This window comes from Myotis brandtii, unplaced genomic scaffold (genome assembly GCF_000412655.1).
Source record: "Myotis brandtii unplaced genomic scaffold, ASM41265v1 scaffold30, whole genome shotgun sequence".
Taxonomy (NCBI): Eukaryota; Metazoa; Chordata; class Mammalia; order Chiroptera; family Vespertilionidae; genus Myotis; species Myotis brandtii.
The window spans coordinates 56245-75103 of NW_005361458.1; the positions used below are offsets into that span (position 1 = coordinate 56245).

The 18859-nt window shown below is 38.3% G+C and overlaps 1 protein-coding gene across 1 annotated transcript in view; it reads left to right on the top strand.

Moving 5' to 3' along the window:
- The window catches only part of HAUS6 (HAUS augmin-like complex, subunit 6), a 44418-nt gene that overhangs the window by 13173 nt on the left and 12386 nt on the right, over positions 1 to 18859 (top strand). Inside the window, exons 4-11 of the mRNA XM_005869590.2 lie at positions 664 to 796; positions 1977 to 2124; positions 3874 to 3939; positions 4815 to 4863; positions 8110 to 8280; positions 11895 to 12088; positions 13819 to 13945; positions 17171 to 17273. Of these exons, the coding sequence (XP_005869652.1) occupies positions 664 to 796; positions 1977 to 2124; positions 3874 to 3939; positions 4815 to 4863; positions 8110 to 8280; positions 11895 to 12088; positions 13819 to 13945; positions 17171 to 17273 (991 nt within the window). The remainder of the gene's footprint in view (positions 1 to 663; positions 797 to 1976; positions 2125 to 3873; positions 3940 to 4814; positions 4864 to 8109; positions 8281 to 11894; positions 12089 to 13818; positions 13946 to 17170; positions 17274 to 18859) is intronic.

Genomic DNA, 18859 nt, shown 5'->3' on the forward strand with positions numbered 1-18859 from the left:
GTTGAAGAGTCTCTCCTCAGCCAGCCTTCCTGTGGTTCTGGGTGATGTCCGTTCCGTCTTTTAGTTGTATTTTTGAAGTGGTTCTAGAGATAGAAATTTCAATGATGAAAAAAAAAAATCAATTGGCTGCCTTCTGCATGCCCCCTACTGGGGATGGAGCTGGCAACCTAGGCATGTGCCCTGACTGGGAATCCAAACATGACCTCCTGGTTCATGGGTCGATGCTCAACCACTGAGCTACATCAGCAGGGCCTAGAGGTGAAATATTTTTAATGCTTTTATGCTAACAGTATAAGCAAGATTAATTAGAATAATATTTTTTATGGATTTTGAATGGGATATCTGTATATTTCTAGAAAACCAGTTTTGCTGGCTAGGTGCATTGGAAATAGGTTTTTGATTCCTTGGAGTCAGTTTTTATTTAAAGAAAACTTTTTTGATTATAGATTATTTTAACTTGTGTCCCCAAATAGTGTCAATAATTGTAGGGTTATATTGTAATTACCTTTTTGTGACAAGTCCACCAAAATTTTAGAATGATTCCAATATTAAACTTTGGATTCAAATGGAATAATCCTCATCAGTCCTATTATGCTTCAAAAGTTTGATGTGAATATAAAGGTTGTTGTTGATAAGTACTTCAAATTATTTATTTTTTCCTAGGTGGAATGTGGAAATAACTTTCCTCAAGTTGTTGGTTCACTATTTCTTTCTCCTGGTGGTCCTAAGTTTATTCACCTGATGTATCATTTTGCAAGATTTGTTGCAATAAAATATATAAAAACACATTCCAAAAGTAAGTTAAACTTATAGTAGGAATTCTTTCTGTTTTGTTTCTTAAGTATTTATTTTTTGCAGTTTGCAAATCAGCAAGGATAAGATAAAAATATTAAGTAACCTCAGAAGGCTAATAGTTAATGTTCTATTAGAATTATAGTTTGAAATAATGGGTATAAGTAACAATTCAAATTATTTTATTATGTTCTAATACAGAGGTTGGGAAACATTTTCTATATAAGGCCAGATAGTAAATATTTTTGACTTTGTGGACCATACAGGGTCTCTGTCATATATACCTCTCTGTGTTTTATTTTTTAATTTTAATTTAATTTAAAAAATAGTTTTATTGATTTCAGAGAGGAAGGGAGAGGGAGACAGATAGAAACATCAGTGATGAGAGAGAATCATTGATTGGCTGCCTTCTGCACGCCCCACTCTGGGGATCTAGCCTGCAACCTGGACATGTGCCCCGACCGGGAATTGAGCCGTGACCTTCTGGTTCATAGGTCAACGCTTAGTCACTGATCCACTGGGCCTACTTTAAAAAAAATTTTAATACAACCCTTTAAAAATGTGGAAAGTATTCCTTGCTTGTTGCTGACCTCAGAAAAACAGCCAGTGGACCAAATAAGACCTGCAAATTATAGCTTGCCTCTAATACACTGTATTAAATGTTGTGTTGAATGTGTGGGAGATTTATTTTGGCTACTGGTAATGTGTGGGAATTTTTTGTTACAAGTTGCAGTTTTAAAGGGATTTGATCTATGTGCAAATTCATAGAAACAAAATACATATTGGATTTTTAATCTGAGACTTAGAATGCTACTTGTTATACTACTCTCTTTATTTTGTTTATGCTAATAAAACATGGACAGGAAAATACAGAAAAGTTGATTCAGTAAACCGTATCCATCTTCCAATTTCTAGAGACAACCATTGCTGACATTTGGTTTATTTTCTCTTAGTTTTTTATTTTTATTTTTAGTATACATATATATTTCTGGGTTTTAATTATTTTGAATAGGTAATATTTGTGTATGTGGTATGCCAGCTTTTAAGGAGTTGTTATATGAGGCTGTTAATCTCTTTAAAAATAAAAAATAAATAATATGTAAATAATAATTAATAAAAGCCAGCAGTTTTAATATTTATTAGCTTATAAGTCTAAGTTTTCTATGATCTTGTGTTCCATATAGATTCATTCAAGCATGTTGCAGAGACATTTAATTTAAAGCCACAAGATTTGCACATGTGCGTTGCCAGGTCCCATGTAGCACGTAACAGATTTTTACAGATTTTACAAAGACAAGATTTTGTTTTCCAGAAGTATCAAGAAAATGCACAGTAAGTAATACTTTGATAGTTAGAAATGGAAAATTCTTTTCTTTTTGTATAAATGTCATTAATATGCCTTCAGTGGTAGTAATCCATGTTTACTTCAAAACTCTGTGCTGTTATCTTTCCATTTGAAAGCCAGATAACTTCTGAATAAAATGTTTTAAACTTTAGGTAAACTGTAAATGAAAGTTTAGAGAAAAGGAAAAGGTCACTTTAGTTTAAAATTTTAATTTCTTAGGAGTTTTTTCTTTTAACTTGGAGATATGTTTTTAAGGTGTATACTGTTCATTCTATTTTGTATCCTTTTTTATCTTAATATTTCATTCTGTAAATTTTTCCATATTTCCATAGTTATTACTTTTAATGACCATTTAATAGTTTGCTGAGTATCTATTAAGTAGATATTCCTTTAAGTAGGTATTCCATAGTTTCTTTAACCATTTTATACTATTTTATGTTTAGGGTCATCTCTTCAGCAGATTTGTTTTTAGGTTACAGTGTTAAACAAGATAGGCAAGGTTCTTAGTCTCAAAATAGTTTGTGTCTAATTTTTACAATTATTAACAACTTCAGTAAGATACCTTTTTTCTTCTTCTTCTGATAAGATACCTTTTAAAATGCTGTGTTATCTATCATTAAAGCTACAAAATTATTTTTTTAAAATAGATGTTTATTGACTTTCAGAGAGTAAGGGAGAGGGGGAGAGAGAGAAACATTAATCATGAGAGAGAATCATTGATTGTCTGCCTCCTGCATACCCCCTACTGGGGATCGAGCTTGCAACCTGGGCATGTGCCCTTGACCGGAATCAAATCTGGGACCCTTCATTCCGCAGGCAGACGCTCTCCACTGAGCCAAATCAGTATACAAAATCTTTTGATACTATCTTAAAGCTGCAATATTGCTTGACTGTCTTAGATAACATTAAAATTTATCCCCTAGGAATGTAAGACAAGGATAAGAGGGCAGAGTAATTTTATTGACGTCTAACATTTTTACGTGAAGTCAGAGAGTACATGAGTCAAAAAGTCCTTGGTCCATCTCAATAGCAGCCTGTATGTTAAATCCTGGTACTCTAGAAGGGAGTGTAGAGTCCTTTAGCTGACTGCTGGGTGTATTTGGAAGAAGCCTTGAGCAAAGATATGGAAGGGGGAAAATATTAAAGTAACTCTACTGTTTAATTCTAATGGAATTATAGGTGGACCCTGACTTACAGTGGTTAGACTTAAGATATGTTGACTTTATGATGATGTGAAAGTGATATGCATTCACTAGAAACTGTACTTCGAATTTTGAATTTTGATTGCTCCTGGGCTGATGGTATGTGGTATGATACTCTGTTGCAAGGGCAGTGGTAGCGAGCCACAGCTCTTACACAGGCACACATCACAGGGTAAATAACTGATACTCTGCACTTAACTCTGTTGCCAGCGTTTTTTGGATATTGTGTTTTAAGTTTTCACATCCCATCATGCCAACAAAATGCCCATTTGTGCCTCTTGTTTCTGGTAAGCAGAAAGGTAAGGCAATTACTCTTAAGATAAAACTCAAGAGAATTGCCCAAGTGTAGGCTAAGTAAGTGTTCTGAGCACATTTAAGGTAGACTATGCTAAGCTATAATGTTCAGTAGGTTAGGTGTATGAAATAGATTTTCGACTTATGATATTTTCAACTTGTGATGGGCTTATCGGGATGTAACCCCATCATAAGTTGAGGAGCATATGTAGAGTTGTCATTTTATACGTTTTCTTACAGATTATTAGATGAAGAAGTACGAAATTTGAGATCAGAATATATAGGACTGCAAAACCAAATGAAAAAGTAAGTGACTTGTAGAGCTGGAAGTTGCTTTATATATTAGTTTAGCTATTGCATTTTACAGGTGAGAAACTGAGAGTCTCAGAAACATAAATAATGGCAATAGTTAGATGATGATAGGTATAGAATATAATTCTGATTCCTAGTCCAGTTCTTCTAATAAATTATTGCTTTGAGCTAGAATTTTATTTTTGTTTTAAATGGAATGGTTGTTAGTGGGTGGTTTTGCTGATCAGTTAGCTCTTTGGATGGTAAATTAACGTGATTTTTTTTTTTAATCTTCATCTGAGGTTATTTTTTCATTGATTTTTAGAGAGAGTGGAAGGGAGGGGAAGAGAGAGACAGAGAGAGAAAAATCGATAAGAGAGAGATATATCAATTGGTTTTTCTCCTGCATGTACCCTGACGAGGGCTGGAGACAGCCTGCAACTGAAGTACGTGCCCTTGACTGGTATCCAACCCAGGACCTGTTAGTCTGCAGGCTGATGCTCTATCCACTCAGCCAAACCAGCTAGGGCTACCATGTGATTTTTAAAATGACTAATGGGCCTGGAGATTGTTATGCTGAGTGAAATAAGCCAGTCAGAGAGACAAATACCGTATGATCTCATATGTGGAATTTACTGAACAAAATAGAAACAGAAGCATGGATACTGGAACAGACTGACAGCTGTCAGGGAAGCGGGGAGGGGAGGACTGGATGAAAGAAGCCAAAGAACATATATGCATAACCCATAGACACAGACAACAGTGTGATTGATGACCAGAGGGAAGGGGAAGCAGGGGAAAAATTACGGGGTAAATGGGGACATCTGTAATAGTGTCAACAATAAAAATAAAGTTTAAAAATATGACTAATGAGATTAATTTTTAACTAGCATGGAACCTTATGATGACCAAAGTGATATACAAGAAAAAATTCAAAAGGTGAGACAGCTTTTGAAGAGAGAAATGTAATCTTTCTTACTTTTGTAATAGTATTTTTTGTGATAGTATTTATTCTTATTATAAGTGTTATATATGTAAAGGTATCAACAAGGGTGCCTCTAAAATGTTTGAATATGATGGGAAAAAACAGCTTATAATTTATAAGACTAAATATATACAGAAGCAGATTTAAATATGGTTAAAGTCATGCCAGCAAGAAAAGTTTGGTTTGATTGTAACTTAATCAGTAGTAGTTATCAAAATAAAATATATTAACGGAAAGGAGATGTTAGATGTTAAGTATGGAAGAAAAATGAGAAGCAAAATTGAAGCTGGTTGGTAATAGAGAGTAATCTGGCAGAAATAAATGGTCTGAGGCTTTAGAGCAAGCATGTCAAGCTCATGGCCCCCGGGTTGCATGCGGCCCACAACTTCCGCCCACAATGAATATTTTTGCGGTCCAGCCAATATAACGGTATGTAAGAAACATTTTAATAAAAATTTTGTAACTTAATTTTTACAATATCCTGTTATACATAATTATTAATAACGAATTACAATATTCGCTGATGACTGATTACTATAATCGTGTTGCATTCCTTTCCCTTATGCGCCTTACATTCTGGCGCACCATTTCTCTCCACTAATACTAGCAGCAAATATTTTAGCAGCCGATTGCCTCGTCATTACTCTTTTTTTAAAAATAAATATATATATACCTCCTGCACACTCCCCACTGGGTATGTGCCTGCAACCAAGGTATATGCCCTTGATTGAAATCGAACCTGGGACCCTTCAGTCCGCAGGCCGACTCTCTATCCACTGAGCCAAACCGGTCAGGGCTCGTCATTACTCTTGTACTGACTTGTTTAGTGTAAGCAACAGGAAATATTTTGCTTTCGGAGAACAAGAAAAATAGGTTTATTTGCGTTATGCTTATTAATTTGTGCAGTTGTTCAGTGTCTGGTAAGTTAATGTTCAAGAAAAAATATTAATTTTTATTAAAATGTTCTATTTTATGTTAACGATTACTCATTTATTTCATCCCTTTGGATTCAGCATGTCTCTATTGAAATAAACCTACGTGTTTTTTTTTTGTTTTTTTTTTAAATATATATTTTTATTGATTTTCTACAGAGAGGAAGGGAGAGGGATAGAGAGTTAGAAACATAGATCAGCTGCCTCCTGCACACCCCCCACTGGGGACGTGCCTGCAACCAAGGTACATGCCCTTGACCAGAATTGAACCTGGGACCCTTGAGTCCGCAGGCTGATGCTCCATCCACTGAGCCAAACCAGTTAGGGCTAAACCTACGTTTTTATGAAAATTGGAGCTTTTGTTTTTTTGCGGCCCACATAAACTTAAACCTTGTTTATTTGGCCGGTGTTAGCCTTTGAGTTTGACGTGCTTGCTTTAGAGGTTGACTTTGATGTGGGGTAGGAGTGTTTTCTTAGGCTTCTGTGTTCAAATGACATCTGTCTTCAAGATCGTTGTTCTGATTCTGTGGCCATCATGCTTCTTTGGGTATTAATTTGGCTGCTCAGGCACTTTGTCCCTGGAAAAGGTGAGTGCCATCCTCAGGAAATAATTGTTCATTCATTCAGTGAATAATTGATTATGTGCCATTTGCCAGGCGTTCTTCTAGATATTACAGCTGCTATAGGAATGACAAAAACAGGCAAAGTCACTTTTCTCATGGAGCTTCCAGTTTAGTGCATGTGAATATTCTTATTGAACGCAGCATCTTTTTAAAAAATACACATATATTTTTTATTGATTTCAGAGAGGAAGGGAGAGGGAGAGAAATAGAAACATCAATGATGAGAGAGAGTCAGTTATTGGCTGCCTCCTGCATGCCCCCTACTGGGGATCAAGCCAGCAACCTGGGCATGTGCCCTTAACTGGAATCAAACCCAGGACCCTTCAGTCCGTAGGTTGAGGCTCTATCCACTGCGCCAAACCAGCTAGGGCTTAACTGCAGTTTTTGATGCCTTTAAAGAAGCATGGTTGCTCTAGCCGATTTGGCTCAGAGGATAGAGTGTCTGCCTGCGGACTGAAGGGTCCTAGGTTCGATTTTGGTCAAGGGCACATGCTCGGGTTGCAGGTTCGATCCTTAGTGCGGGGCGTGCAGGAGGCAGCCGATCAATGATTCTCTCATCATTGATGTTTCTACCTGTCTTTCCCTCTCCCTTCCTCTCTGAAAATCAATAATAATATATTTTAAAAAAAGCATGGTTTTTCAAACCTTTTAACTTTTTGAAACTTGAATAACTTATGATTAATGTGTAGTATTCTTGTTTTTGTTTTCTCATGAAAATATTTTATTATTTCTTCCTGAAAAATCTTCCTTAGATTGCTAGCATGTCAGAGTACAGGAAATACTACTTGCATCTTGGTAGTATAAGGCTTCTTAGATTTATTTTGAAAATCATAGTGGGCTAGATTCTCCTGAGAAATTTTTTAGTTTTAAAGCCCTGCTGGAGATTGTTATTATTATTATTAAACTTTATTAGTTTGCCAAAATACTTGAATTTACCTCAAGAAAAGATACCAGCTACATGCTGTATTGCATGCATCTTGGGATTTTAGGATTGTAATAATTACAAGTAAACCATTAAAACAGCTTCAGAGATATTTAGAGTGTTTATTGACAACCCTTTGAGAATGTTAAAAAGAATAAATAGAAGAAACTAATTTAATTAGGGGATCAGATTTTTAAATTATTTTATTAATTTTACTTTGTTGAATTTTTTGGGCATTTTGCCTGAAATATGTCCATGTTGAATTCCCTCTTCCTCTACTTTGAGATGCTTGGCGATAATGGTTAGTAAACATTTTCTGGTTTACAATTTACAAGAGCCTTAAACCTCTTGTTCTTGAAAAAGAATGATAATTTAAGGGTCAGCATAAAAAAATACAACTCCAAGATATCTAAATATATATTCATTACAAAATGCTATCTTTTCTAAAAGCTGTGTGCACATAACTTATTAAAGTTCAATAAGTATTTTCCTATGTAAATAAAAAAATCCCCATTGGAAATACTACCAGTGATTTTAGACTATTAAAAATACAGTTAAAAAAAAAAAAAAGAAAAATATAGTTAGCTAATTTCCTCACCAGAAGCCATTCCAGGAATACTTCATTTGTTCTTGGGAGTGAGCATATAGTTGTGTTTTACATTTCTTTCATGTATGTACAGATTACATGTAGACTTTATATGTTTTGTTTGTCTGTTTTCAAAGGTTCGGTCTTTGTGGGCTTCAGTGAATGAAACTCTCCTGTTTTTGGAAGAAGAGAGAGAAATTGTTAGTTCAGTCCTCAGTCTCGCTGACCAGTATACTTTAGATGGAACTAACGTTGCTATTGATGTTCCAAGGCTCTTACTTGACAAAATTGAGAAACAAATGTGTCAGGTAAGCATTTGATATTAAAGAAGCTTTTGAGATGACTCCCTTCATGCAGTTATTTTATATAGTACGTTTTCCTTACAGTGTTTTCCAAATTTATTTTTGAGTATATCTAGTAAAACTTTTATACACAGGGGTTCTGATAAAGCTGTGTATCTTTTTATTGATTATTTTTTATTTTATTTATTTTTTGTTAATCCTCACCTGAGGATATTTTTCCATTGATTTTTTAGGGAGTGGAAGAAAGGGGGAGAGACAGAGAGAAACATTGATGTGAGAGAGACACATCGATTGGTTGCTTCCCACCCGCACTCTGACCAGGGCCAAGGATTGAGCCTGTAACCTAAATATGTGCTCTTGACATGAATTGAACCTGGGACCCTTCAATTCACAGGCCAACACTCTATCCACTGAGCCAAACCAATTAGGGCAAGGCTGTGTGTCTTTATATCCATCAACTTTTATTTATTTATTTTTTTTTTTATTTATTTTTTTTTTTAAATATATTTTATTGATTTTTCACAGAGAGGAAGGGAGAGAGATAGAGAGTTAGAAACATCGATGAGAGAGAGACATCGATCAGCTGCCTCCTGCACACCCCCCACTGGGGATGTGCCCGCAACCCAGGTACATGCCCTTGACCGGAATCGAACCTGGGACCTTTCAGTCCGCAGGCCGACGCTCTATCCACTGAGCCAAACCGGTTTCGGCTCCATCAACTTTTATTAATTGTCCCTACCTTGTATGGTGTTACATCATATATAGTGTAGAGAGTAGGAAGTTATTTAGGAAGATGATATGGTACTTTTAGTTCTTCATAAATTCTCTAATAGAACAACAATGATCTCCTGATTGCTAAATTAAAAAGGCTCTATCTTAAAAAGTCTTCTTAAAAAGGCTCTATCCTCTCTGCTTTCTCTTTCATCTTGATGCTATTAATATTTCAGAGTGTTTTCTTCCTTTAGCTTTTGTGACTTCAATTTCTCTGCTCTCCTCTGATTTTTCAGTTTGCTGTTCTCAGTATTTTCACTGATTCCTTTTTCTCTGCTTGACTTTTACATGAAAGTGCTTCCATGGTTCCTTTAATGTCCTCCTTTCTTTCCCACATTATAAATTCATGTGTATTTTCTTAACCAATTCTATGGCTTTATCAGCTTCCTATGTATTAATACTAGTGGCCTGGTGCACGAAATTCGTGCATGGGGGTGTGTGTCCCTTAGCCTGGCCTCCACCCTCTCCAATCTGGGACTCCTCAGGGGATGTCCATCTGCTGGCAGTTGGACATTCCTCTCGCAATCCAGGACCGCTGGCTCCTAACCACTCACCTACCTGCCTGCCTGATCACCCCTAACCACTTTGCCTGCCGGCCTGATCAACTCCAACCGCCCCCTCCCCCCGCCGGCCTGCTCACCCCCAACTGCCCTCCCCTGCTGGCCTGATTGCCTCTAATCGCCTCTGTCTTGGCCCTGCCACCATGGCTTTGTCCGGAAGGACGTCCAGAAGATTTCCAGAACGTCTCCCAGTCTAATTAGCATATTACTCTTTTATTAGTATAGATAGAAGCCTGGTGCATGGGTGGGGGCTGGCTGGTCTGCCCTGAAGGGGTTCCTGGATCAGGTTGGGGTCCCCTTGGGGTGTGGGGCCAGCCTGGGCGAGGGGCCTGGGGTGGTTTGCAGGCCAGCCACGCCCCCATCGGGGTGAGGATCCCCGCTGGGGGGCATGGCTGGCCTGGATGAGGGGCTGAGGGCTGTTTGGGGGCAGTTTGCAGGCTGGCCAAGCCCCAGGCTTTGTCCGGAAGGATGTCCAGAAGGTCTCCAGCAGGTCTCCTGGTCTAATTAGCATATTACTCTTTTATTAGTATAGATTCTCAAATTGGTATTTCCAGCCTCTCTCCTTTAACCCAGGCTACATCAAATTATTTCCACTTGCTCTTTGGCTGAGTGGCTCGGTTGGAGCATAGTCCATCCCATACACCAAAAGGTGGCAGATTCAATTTATGGTCAGGCTACATATCTAGGTTGTGGGTTTGATCCCTGGTGGGTGGGTACAGGAGGCAACCAATTGATGTTTCCCCCCTTCCCCTCTCTCTCAAATCAATGAACATAATCCTTGGGTGAGGATTTAAAAAAGTTAAAAGAAATTATTTCCACTTGCTTATGAGACACTTCCATCTACTTTAAAAAAAAATTAAACTTACAATTTATAAGAATTTACTATATGCCAGGTATTGATTATAGTACAGGGGATACAAAGATAAAATATTGTGACCCTGAAGAGCTTTCATAGGTAACATGACAGGCACTTCACATTCAGAGCACATAAAAATGAGGATCTGAGAGTCCTAGAGGGACTAGGCAGGTAATGTGTATAAATGAAGTACACTAATTGTGTGTAATAGTTAGGATAAAGTGGGAAGTGATGAGGTCTTTGGAGAAGTAATTTTTATAAATCTTGTTAAATATATTTTTTATTGTTGATAGTATTACAGATATCTCCCATGCGTCCCCCCCACCCTCCAGATTTTCAATACCCTATTGCCTGTATCCATGGACTGTGCATTTCTATAATAATAAAAGTGTAATATGCTCCTCCTCCAGCCGGGACCCCACCCCCACCCCCCGCAGGTCTTCACCACCCTATTGCCCATGTCCATGGGCTATGTATATAAGTTCTTTGGTTTATCTCTTCTCATCCCCCCAACCCTACATTGAGAATGTCAGTCTGTTCTATGCCTCCATGCTTTGGGTAGAGAAATAGTAATTTTTATGTGAATTCTATGATTAAAAATATTGGCAACTAATTAAAATGATTTTTTTCTTGTTAATTCTCCCCCAAGGATATTTTTCCATTGATTTTTAGGGAGAGTGGAAAAGAGAGGGAATGACAGAGAGAAACATGGAAGTGAGAGAAACACATCGATTGGTTGCCTCTTGCACAAGCCCTGAGCAGAGCCAGGGAGGAAGGAGCCTGCAACCAAGGTACATGCCCTTGACTGAAATAAAAAATTGGGACCCTTTGGCCCACAGGCCGATGCTCTATCCACTGAGCCAGACAGACTAGGGCCAAATGATTTTAAAACACTGGAACTATGCAGGTCGAAAATCATGTCTAAGTTTGGATTTAGCCTGTAGGTACCATCAATTTGCAGCTTTTGTTAAAACATGATTTATCATACATGGGTTTGGATTTATGGCAGGCCCATCCCCTTGGGTCTTTCATAGTGCCCCATGCCAGAGTAAACTGTGGCCTGAACCATTGCCTGGCCTCAGCCGATAGGCTGCAGGAACAAAACAAGACATGAATTCATAATCTTTCTCCAAATCTGCTCTTTTTTCCTTAATCTTTATTTTGCTTTCATTTATTTGCATTTCTTTTATTCCAGTTTTCAACTTTTTACATAACAAAACTGTAGTATGGCATGTTAATTGTTCCACAACAGTTTTCTTTGGACCAAAATTATTTACATAGTGTTATTTTGGGGTAGACATTTAACTTTTTTTTTTTTATTCTTTAAGGTAACCTTTTATTATAATAGTAAAACATATAAGTATGTTTATATCGTAGTTTATTATGTTAAGAACTTATAGTTTACTACTTTTTTCCCCCCTTTGAACCCTTAGTTGCACATAGGAAATGTTTATGAGGCTGGGAAATTGAACCTGTTGACAGTTATTCAATTATTAAATGAAGTCTTGAAAATAATGAAATATGAATGTTGTCAGGCTGACCAAGCAAAACTGACAATAGACCTTCGCTTCCTTGAAAAAGAGGCCATATTACAGAGAGAAAGATTATTGGATCTGCAGCATATGAGGTACACTAGTAAGATTCTCTGTTATTTTATTGGGTGAGGAGTAGAATGGTGTTAATAAATTCTCAGCACAACTCATGTAGTTTAACAACTCTTTAGCTTTGGCAAACAAGTGTGAACATTTTACTAGTACTCAAAAACCTGTCCTTAGCTTTCAGAGAGACACATAAAGTAGAAAGGAAAATTAATGTAATTTTTTTTATGTCTGGAATATATTATTTGCTGTGAGTGATAATTCTTTATGAAATGATTTTAACTTTTCTATTGCTTTTCTTTTGTGGGATCTACTAATAAAACTAGGCCTCAGGCCCTAGCTGGTTTGGCTCAGTGGATAGGCCTGCGGACTGAAGGGTCCCAGGTTCGATTCCAGTCCAGGGCACATGCCCAGGTTGCTGGCTCGATCCCCAGTAAGGTGTGTGTAGGAGGCAGCCAGTCGGTGATTCTCTCTCATCATTGATGTTTCTATCTCTCCGTCTCCCTTCCTTTCTGAAATCAATTTTAAAAAAAAAGGATCTAGAGAAATTAAATTAAAAAACAAAACAAAACTAGGGCTCAGAAAAGTTTTTTATTTGAGCAGAGTGACTGAGAGGTATGGGCTGTCTTTAGGCATGGACAGGACAGATAAGGGGAGTAGAATTTTGATTCGAGTTCAGAACCAGGAAATAAATTATGTTTTATTTTTTTATTGATATGTTTTTGCCTGGCCATTGTGGCTCAATGGTTGAGTGCCGACCTATGAACCAGGAGGTCACCTTTCAATTCCCGGTCAGGGCACATGCCCAGATTGCGGGTTCAATCCCTAGTAGGGGTTGTGTAGGAGACAGCTGATCAATGATTCTCTCTCTTTATTGATGTTTCTCTCTCCTCTCTTTCTCTCTCTCTGAAATGAAGGGAGAAGGAGAGGGAGAGGAAGAGAGAGAGAGAAACATGGGTGTGAGAGAGAAACATCGATCAGTTGCCTTCTGTACACACCCAGACTGGGAATTGATCCCACAACCTCTGCATGTGTCCTGACCAGGAATGGAACCAGTGACCTTTCGGTGCATGGGACTATGCTCAACCAACTGAGACACACTACCCAAGGCTGAAAAAAATTGTATTTTAAAGATAAATGGAGTAATAGGTGTATTATTGCTTTCTTTTTTATTTATTTGTTTTTATTTTATTTTTTAAAATCTTTATTTTTGAAAGTATTACATAGGTCCTCCTCCCCCGCCCCTCCAATAACTTCTTTCGGCCTGCTCCTGCCCTCCTCCCATCCCAGGCCCTCACCACCCCATTGTCTATGTCCATATTTATTTCTAGATAGAGAGGGAGAGGAAGAGAGAGATAGAAACATTGATGAGAGAAACACATCGATCGGCTGCCCCTAACAGTTACTCAGTTAGTAAATGGAGTCTTGAATGGATCCCACAACCCAGGCATGTGCCCTGACTGGAAATCGAACTCAGAACCTCTTCGTCCATGGGATGATGCTCTATCCACTGAGCCACTCCAGTTGTTTTCTAGTCTTAAAAGGAATAAAGGTATTTTAGGTTCTGAGAGTTTATTGTTTTCTAGTCTTAAAAGGAATAATGGTATTTTAGGTTCTGAGAGTTTATTGTGAGAGTTTATTCAACTTATATGTGCTGTATTGACTTTATTTCTTTCCTTTTTCTACAAACTTCTTAAATTTTACTCAATACTTTTATTATATATTCGTGTTTTGAATAATTATTTTTATGCTATTATAGGCATAAATTAGAAGAAGATCTTACAACTATAACACATTCTATTGTTGAAAAACAAGGAAAATGGCATAAAAAGTGGAAAGAATTTCTTGGTTTGTCTCCTTTTAATCTAATTAAAGGTTGGACTCCAGTAAGTAATATTGACTTGCCTTTTGCCTTTTTCAGTTTTTGTTTTTTGTTTGTTTGTTTGTTTTCTTTATTGATTAAGGTATTACATATGTGTCCTTATCTCCCTATTGCCCCCCCACCCATCCCACTCATGCCCTCACCCCCCTGGTGTCTGTGTCCATTGGTTAGGCTTATATGCATGCATACAAGTCCTTTGGTTGATCTCTCCCCCTTCCTCCCACCCTCCCCTACCTTCCATCTGAGGTTTGATGGTCTGATAGATGCTTCTCTGTCTCTGGATCTGTTTTTGTTCATCAGTTTACGTTGTTCATTATATTCCACAAATGAGTGAGATCATGTGATATTTATCTTTCTCTGACTGGCTTATTTCGCTTAGCATAATGCTCTCCAGTTCCATCCATGCTGTTGTAAATGGTAAGAATCCCTTCTTTTTTACAGCGGCGTAGTATTCCATTGTGTAGATGTACCACAGTTTTTTAATCGACTCATCTGTTGATGGGCACTTTAGGCTGTTTCCTAATCTTAGCTGTGGTAAATTGTGCTGCTATGAACATAGGGGTGCATATATCCATTCTGATTGGTGTATCTAGTTTCTTGGGATATATTCCTAGAAGTGGGATCACTGGGTCAAATGGGAGTTCCATTTTTAGTTTTTTGAGGAAACTCCGTACTGTTCTCCACAGTGACTGCACCAGTCTGCATTCCCACCAGCAGTGCACGAGGGTCCCTTTTTCTCTGCATCCTCGCCAGCACTTGTCGTTTGTTGATTTGTTGATGATAGCCATTCTGACAGGTGTGAGATGGTACTGCATTGTTGTTTTGATTTGCATCTCTCGGCTGGTTACTGACTTTGAGCATGTTTTCATATGTCTCTTGGCCTTCCTTATGTCCTCTTTCGAAAAGTATCTAAGTCCATTGCCCATTTTTTGATTGGGTTAATCTTCCTTTTGTTAAGTTGTATGAGTTCCCTGTAAATGTTGGAGATTAAACCCTTATTAGTGATAACATTGGCAAATATGTTCTCCCATGCAGTGGGCTTTCTTGTTGTTTTGTTGATGTTTTCTTTTGCTGTGTTTTGTTTTGTTTTTAATTTTTCTGTTATAGTTGGCATACAGTATATTAGTTTCAGGTGTACACATAGTGTTTATACATTTATATGACCCATGAGGTGATCACCTTGATAAATCTCGTACCTATCTGACACTGCACATAGTTATTATAATATTATTGACTGTATTCTCTATGCTGTCTTTTATATCCCCATGACAATTTTGTAACTACCAATTTGTAATTCTTAATTTCTTCCCCTTTTTCACCCATCCCTCCAACCCCCTCTCCCGTCTGGTTACCATCAAACTGTTCTCTATATCTATGATTTTGTTTCTGTTTTGTTTGTTCATTTGGTTTTTTTAGATACCACATATAAGTGAAGTCATATGGCATTTATCTTTTTCTATCTGACTTACTTCACTTAGCACAGTACCCTTTAGGTCCATCCATGTTGTTACAGATGTCAAGATTTCATTCTTTTTTATGGCTGAGTCATATATGCACTACTTTTTTTTAAAAATTGATTTCAGAAAGGAAGGGAGAGGGAGAGAGATAGATAGAAACATCAATGATGAGAATCATTGATCAGCATCATCCTGCACGCCCCCTATTGGGGATTGAGTCCACAACCGGGGCATGTGCCCTTGACCAGAATCGAACCTGGGACCTTTCAGTCTGCAAGCTGACGCTCTATCCACTAAGCCAGCGGTTCTCAACCGGTGGGTTGCGACCCTTTCACAGGGGTCGCCTAAGACCATCCTGCATATCAGATATTTACATTATCATTCAATAACAGTAGCAACATTACAGTTATGAAGTAGCAACGAAAATAATTTTATGGTTGGGTCACAACATGAGGAACTGTATTTAAAGGGCCAGAAGGTTGAGAACCACTGCACTAAGCCAAACTGGCTAGGGCTGCTCTACTTTCCATTCACCTATTGATGGACACTTAAGTTGCTTCCGTATCTTGGCTATTGTAAGTAATGCTGTAGTGAACATATGGATACATATGTCTTTTTGAATTAGTGTTTTGGGCTTCTTTGGACAAATACCCAGATGTGTCTTGTTATAGACTTTCTTTTATTTTTTATTTATTTATTTTTTAAATATATTTTTATTAGTTTCAGAGAGGAAGGAAGAGGGAGAGAGAGAAACATCAGGGTTGAGAGAGTCATTGATTGGCTGCCTCCTGCATGCCCCCACTGGGGATCAAGCCCGCAACCTGGGCATGTGCCCTTGAGCGGAATCGAATCTGGGACTCTTTAGTCCGCAGGTCGACGCTCTATCCACTGAGCCAAACCGGCTAGGGCTATAGCCTTTGTTTTAAAGTCTATTTTGTCTTGTATAAGTATTGATACCTCAGCTGTTTTGTTTTTGTTTTTATTTTCATGAAGTATCTTTTCCATCCCTTTACTTTCAGTCTGTGTGTGTCTTTCTATCTGAAGTGAGTCTCTTGTAGGCAGCATAGGTAAGGGTCTTTTTTTTCTTATCCATTCAACTGCCCTATGTCTTTTGATTGGAGTATTTAACCCATTTACGTTAAAGTACTTATTGATATGTAGTTATTGTCATTTTATTATTCATAGTCTTTTTTTTTTTTTCTCTTAAAAAAAATTTCTTAAACATTTCTTGTAATACTGGTTTGGAAGTGATGAACTCCTTTATCCTTTTCTTGTCTGGGATTGACTTGCCTTTTGGAGAGTAGTTTAATGTAAGGCAATCTCTTGATTTATCATGTTACAGAATGACTTAGAAATGCTGTGTGTGTTTATGTTTGTCATTTTGCATTTGATCCTAAAGATCAAATGTTTGGTTTTTGTAATTCTTCTAAATACATATTAGAGTATTAATAAAGTGGCTGTTGTGATTTATAGTTACTATTTTTAGAATCAGAGAATTGTATTAAAAAATGAGATGTTCCTCTTGATGTTACAAGTACTATTACATTTGAGATATAGCTGAAGGCAAAGTAGTGTCCTTGTTCCTAATATAGTACTCCTTGTTTTACTTTTTATTTTTTTAGTACTCCTTGTTTTAAAAACAATTATAGGATAATTTATATGCATAGTAATTCTGTCTTTGTTGGAATCAACCAGTCATAGATTAACTTAATATTGTTGTGTGGTAGTGAGTAAAATGTGTATATTTCAAATTATGAATTCTCTGTTTTAAGGCTGTGGATCTTTTACCACCTATGTCTCCTCTTTCATTTGATCCTGCCTCAGAAGAAGTATATGCAAGAAGTATTCTTTTGCAGTATCCTGCTTCGCTTCCAGGTTGGTTATTTTTTCTCTTTTAAATTTCCCTCTCAATATTTCTCACTATGATAACTGTTCCAAGCTGAAGTGACAACACAATGCCTATAATTGTGTTCTAACTACTCAGCCTCCAGTGTTCTATCTATTCCATATTACAAATGGCTCTCAGTGGTCTTTCTGTGGTGTAAATATGATCCTTTTCATCTCCTGGTGTAATACACATCAGTGGCTTCCTATCATCCATCACCTTTAGAAAAAAATAAAGAACAAAGTTCCAGATGCTTTTTTTAAAAAAAAATATTTTTATTGATTTCAGAGAGGAAGGGAGAGGGAGAGAGAGATAGAAACATCAGTGATGAGAGAGAATCAGTGATCGCTGCCTCCTGCATTCCCCCTACTGGGAATTGAGCGTGCAACCAGGGCATGTGCCCTTGGCTGGAAATGAACCTGGGACCCTTCAGTCTGCAGGCCAATGCTCTATCCACTGAGCCAAACCAACTAGGGCAAGCATGTCAAACTCAAAGGCTAACACGGGCCAAATAAATGAGGCATTTGGCCCATGGGCCACAAGTTTGACATGCTTGGGCTAGGGCTCTAGATGCTTTTTTACTTAGCAACTTTTACCTTACAAACTTTGTTATATACCACAACAAATGTATTTCAACAGTGTCTACCACCATCAGATGGTGTTTATAGTTGTGCATAATCATTTTAGTTTATGGTTGTCTGGTAAGTTTGTGGTATATTTATATTTGTGCTCATTTTTGGAATAATATATAAATCTCAGTAATTTCATTATAATTAGTAGCTGCAAAAGCATAGAGATTGAAAATGTTATAAGTTGGTATACTATTATGATGAATTAAAAGGAAAACTTTACATAGTGTACATTGGCTTCTTATATAGTAACTAGAAGCCCGGTACACGAAATTCGTGCACTGGGAGGGGAGGGGACCCTCAGCCCAGCCTGCACCCTGTCCAATCTGGAACCCCTCGATGGATCGGGCCTAAACGGGCAGTCGGACATCCCTCTCACAATCTAGGACTGCTGGCTCCCAACTGCTTGCATGGCTGATTGCCCCTAACCGCTTTTGCCTGCCAGCCTGATTACCCCTAACCACTCCCCTGCCGTCCCAATCGCCCCCAACTGCCCTCCCCTACTGGTCCGGTTGCCCCCAACTACCCTCCCCTGCTGCGCTGGTCACCCCTAACTGCTCTCCCCTGCAGGCCTGGTTGCCCCCAACTGCCCTCCCCTGCTGGCCTGGTCACCCACAACTGCCTTCCCCTGCTGGCCTGATCACCCACAACTGCCCTCCCCTGCAGGCCATCTTGTGGCCATATGGTGGCGGCCATCTTGTGTGCTGGAGTGATGGTCAATTTGCATATTACCTCTTTATTATATACTAGAAGCCCGTTGCATGAAGATTCGCGCAATAGGCCTTCCTTCCCCTGGCTGCTGGCACCGGTTTTCCTCCGGCACCCGGGACCCAGGCCTTTGGTCTGGCCACAGCGAGGCTTGGCTTCTCCACTGCGGCTGCAGTGAGACTTGCCTGGGCAGGGGACCCCCAGCCCCCTCCCATCGCCGGCTCTGCCCCTGCCCCCCC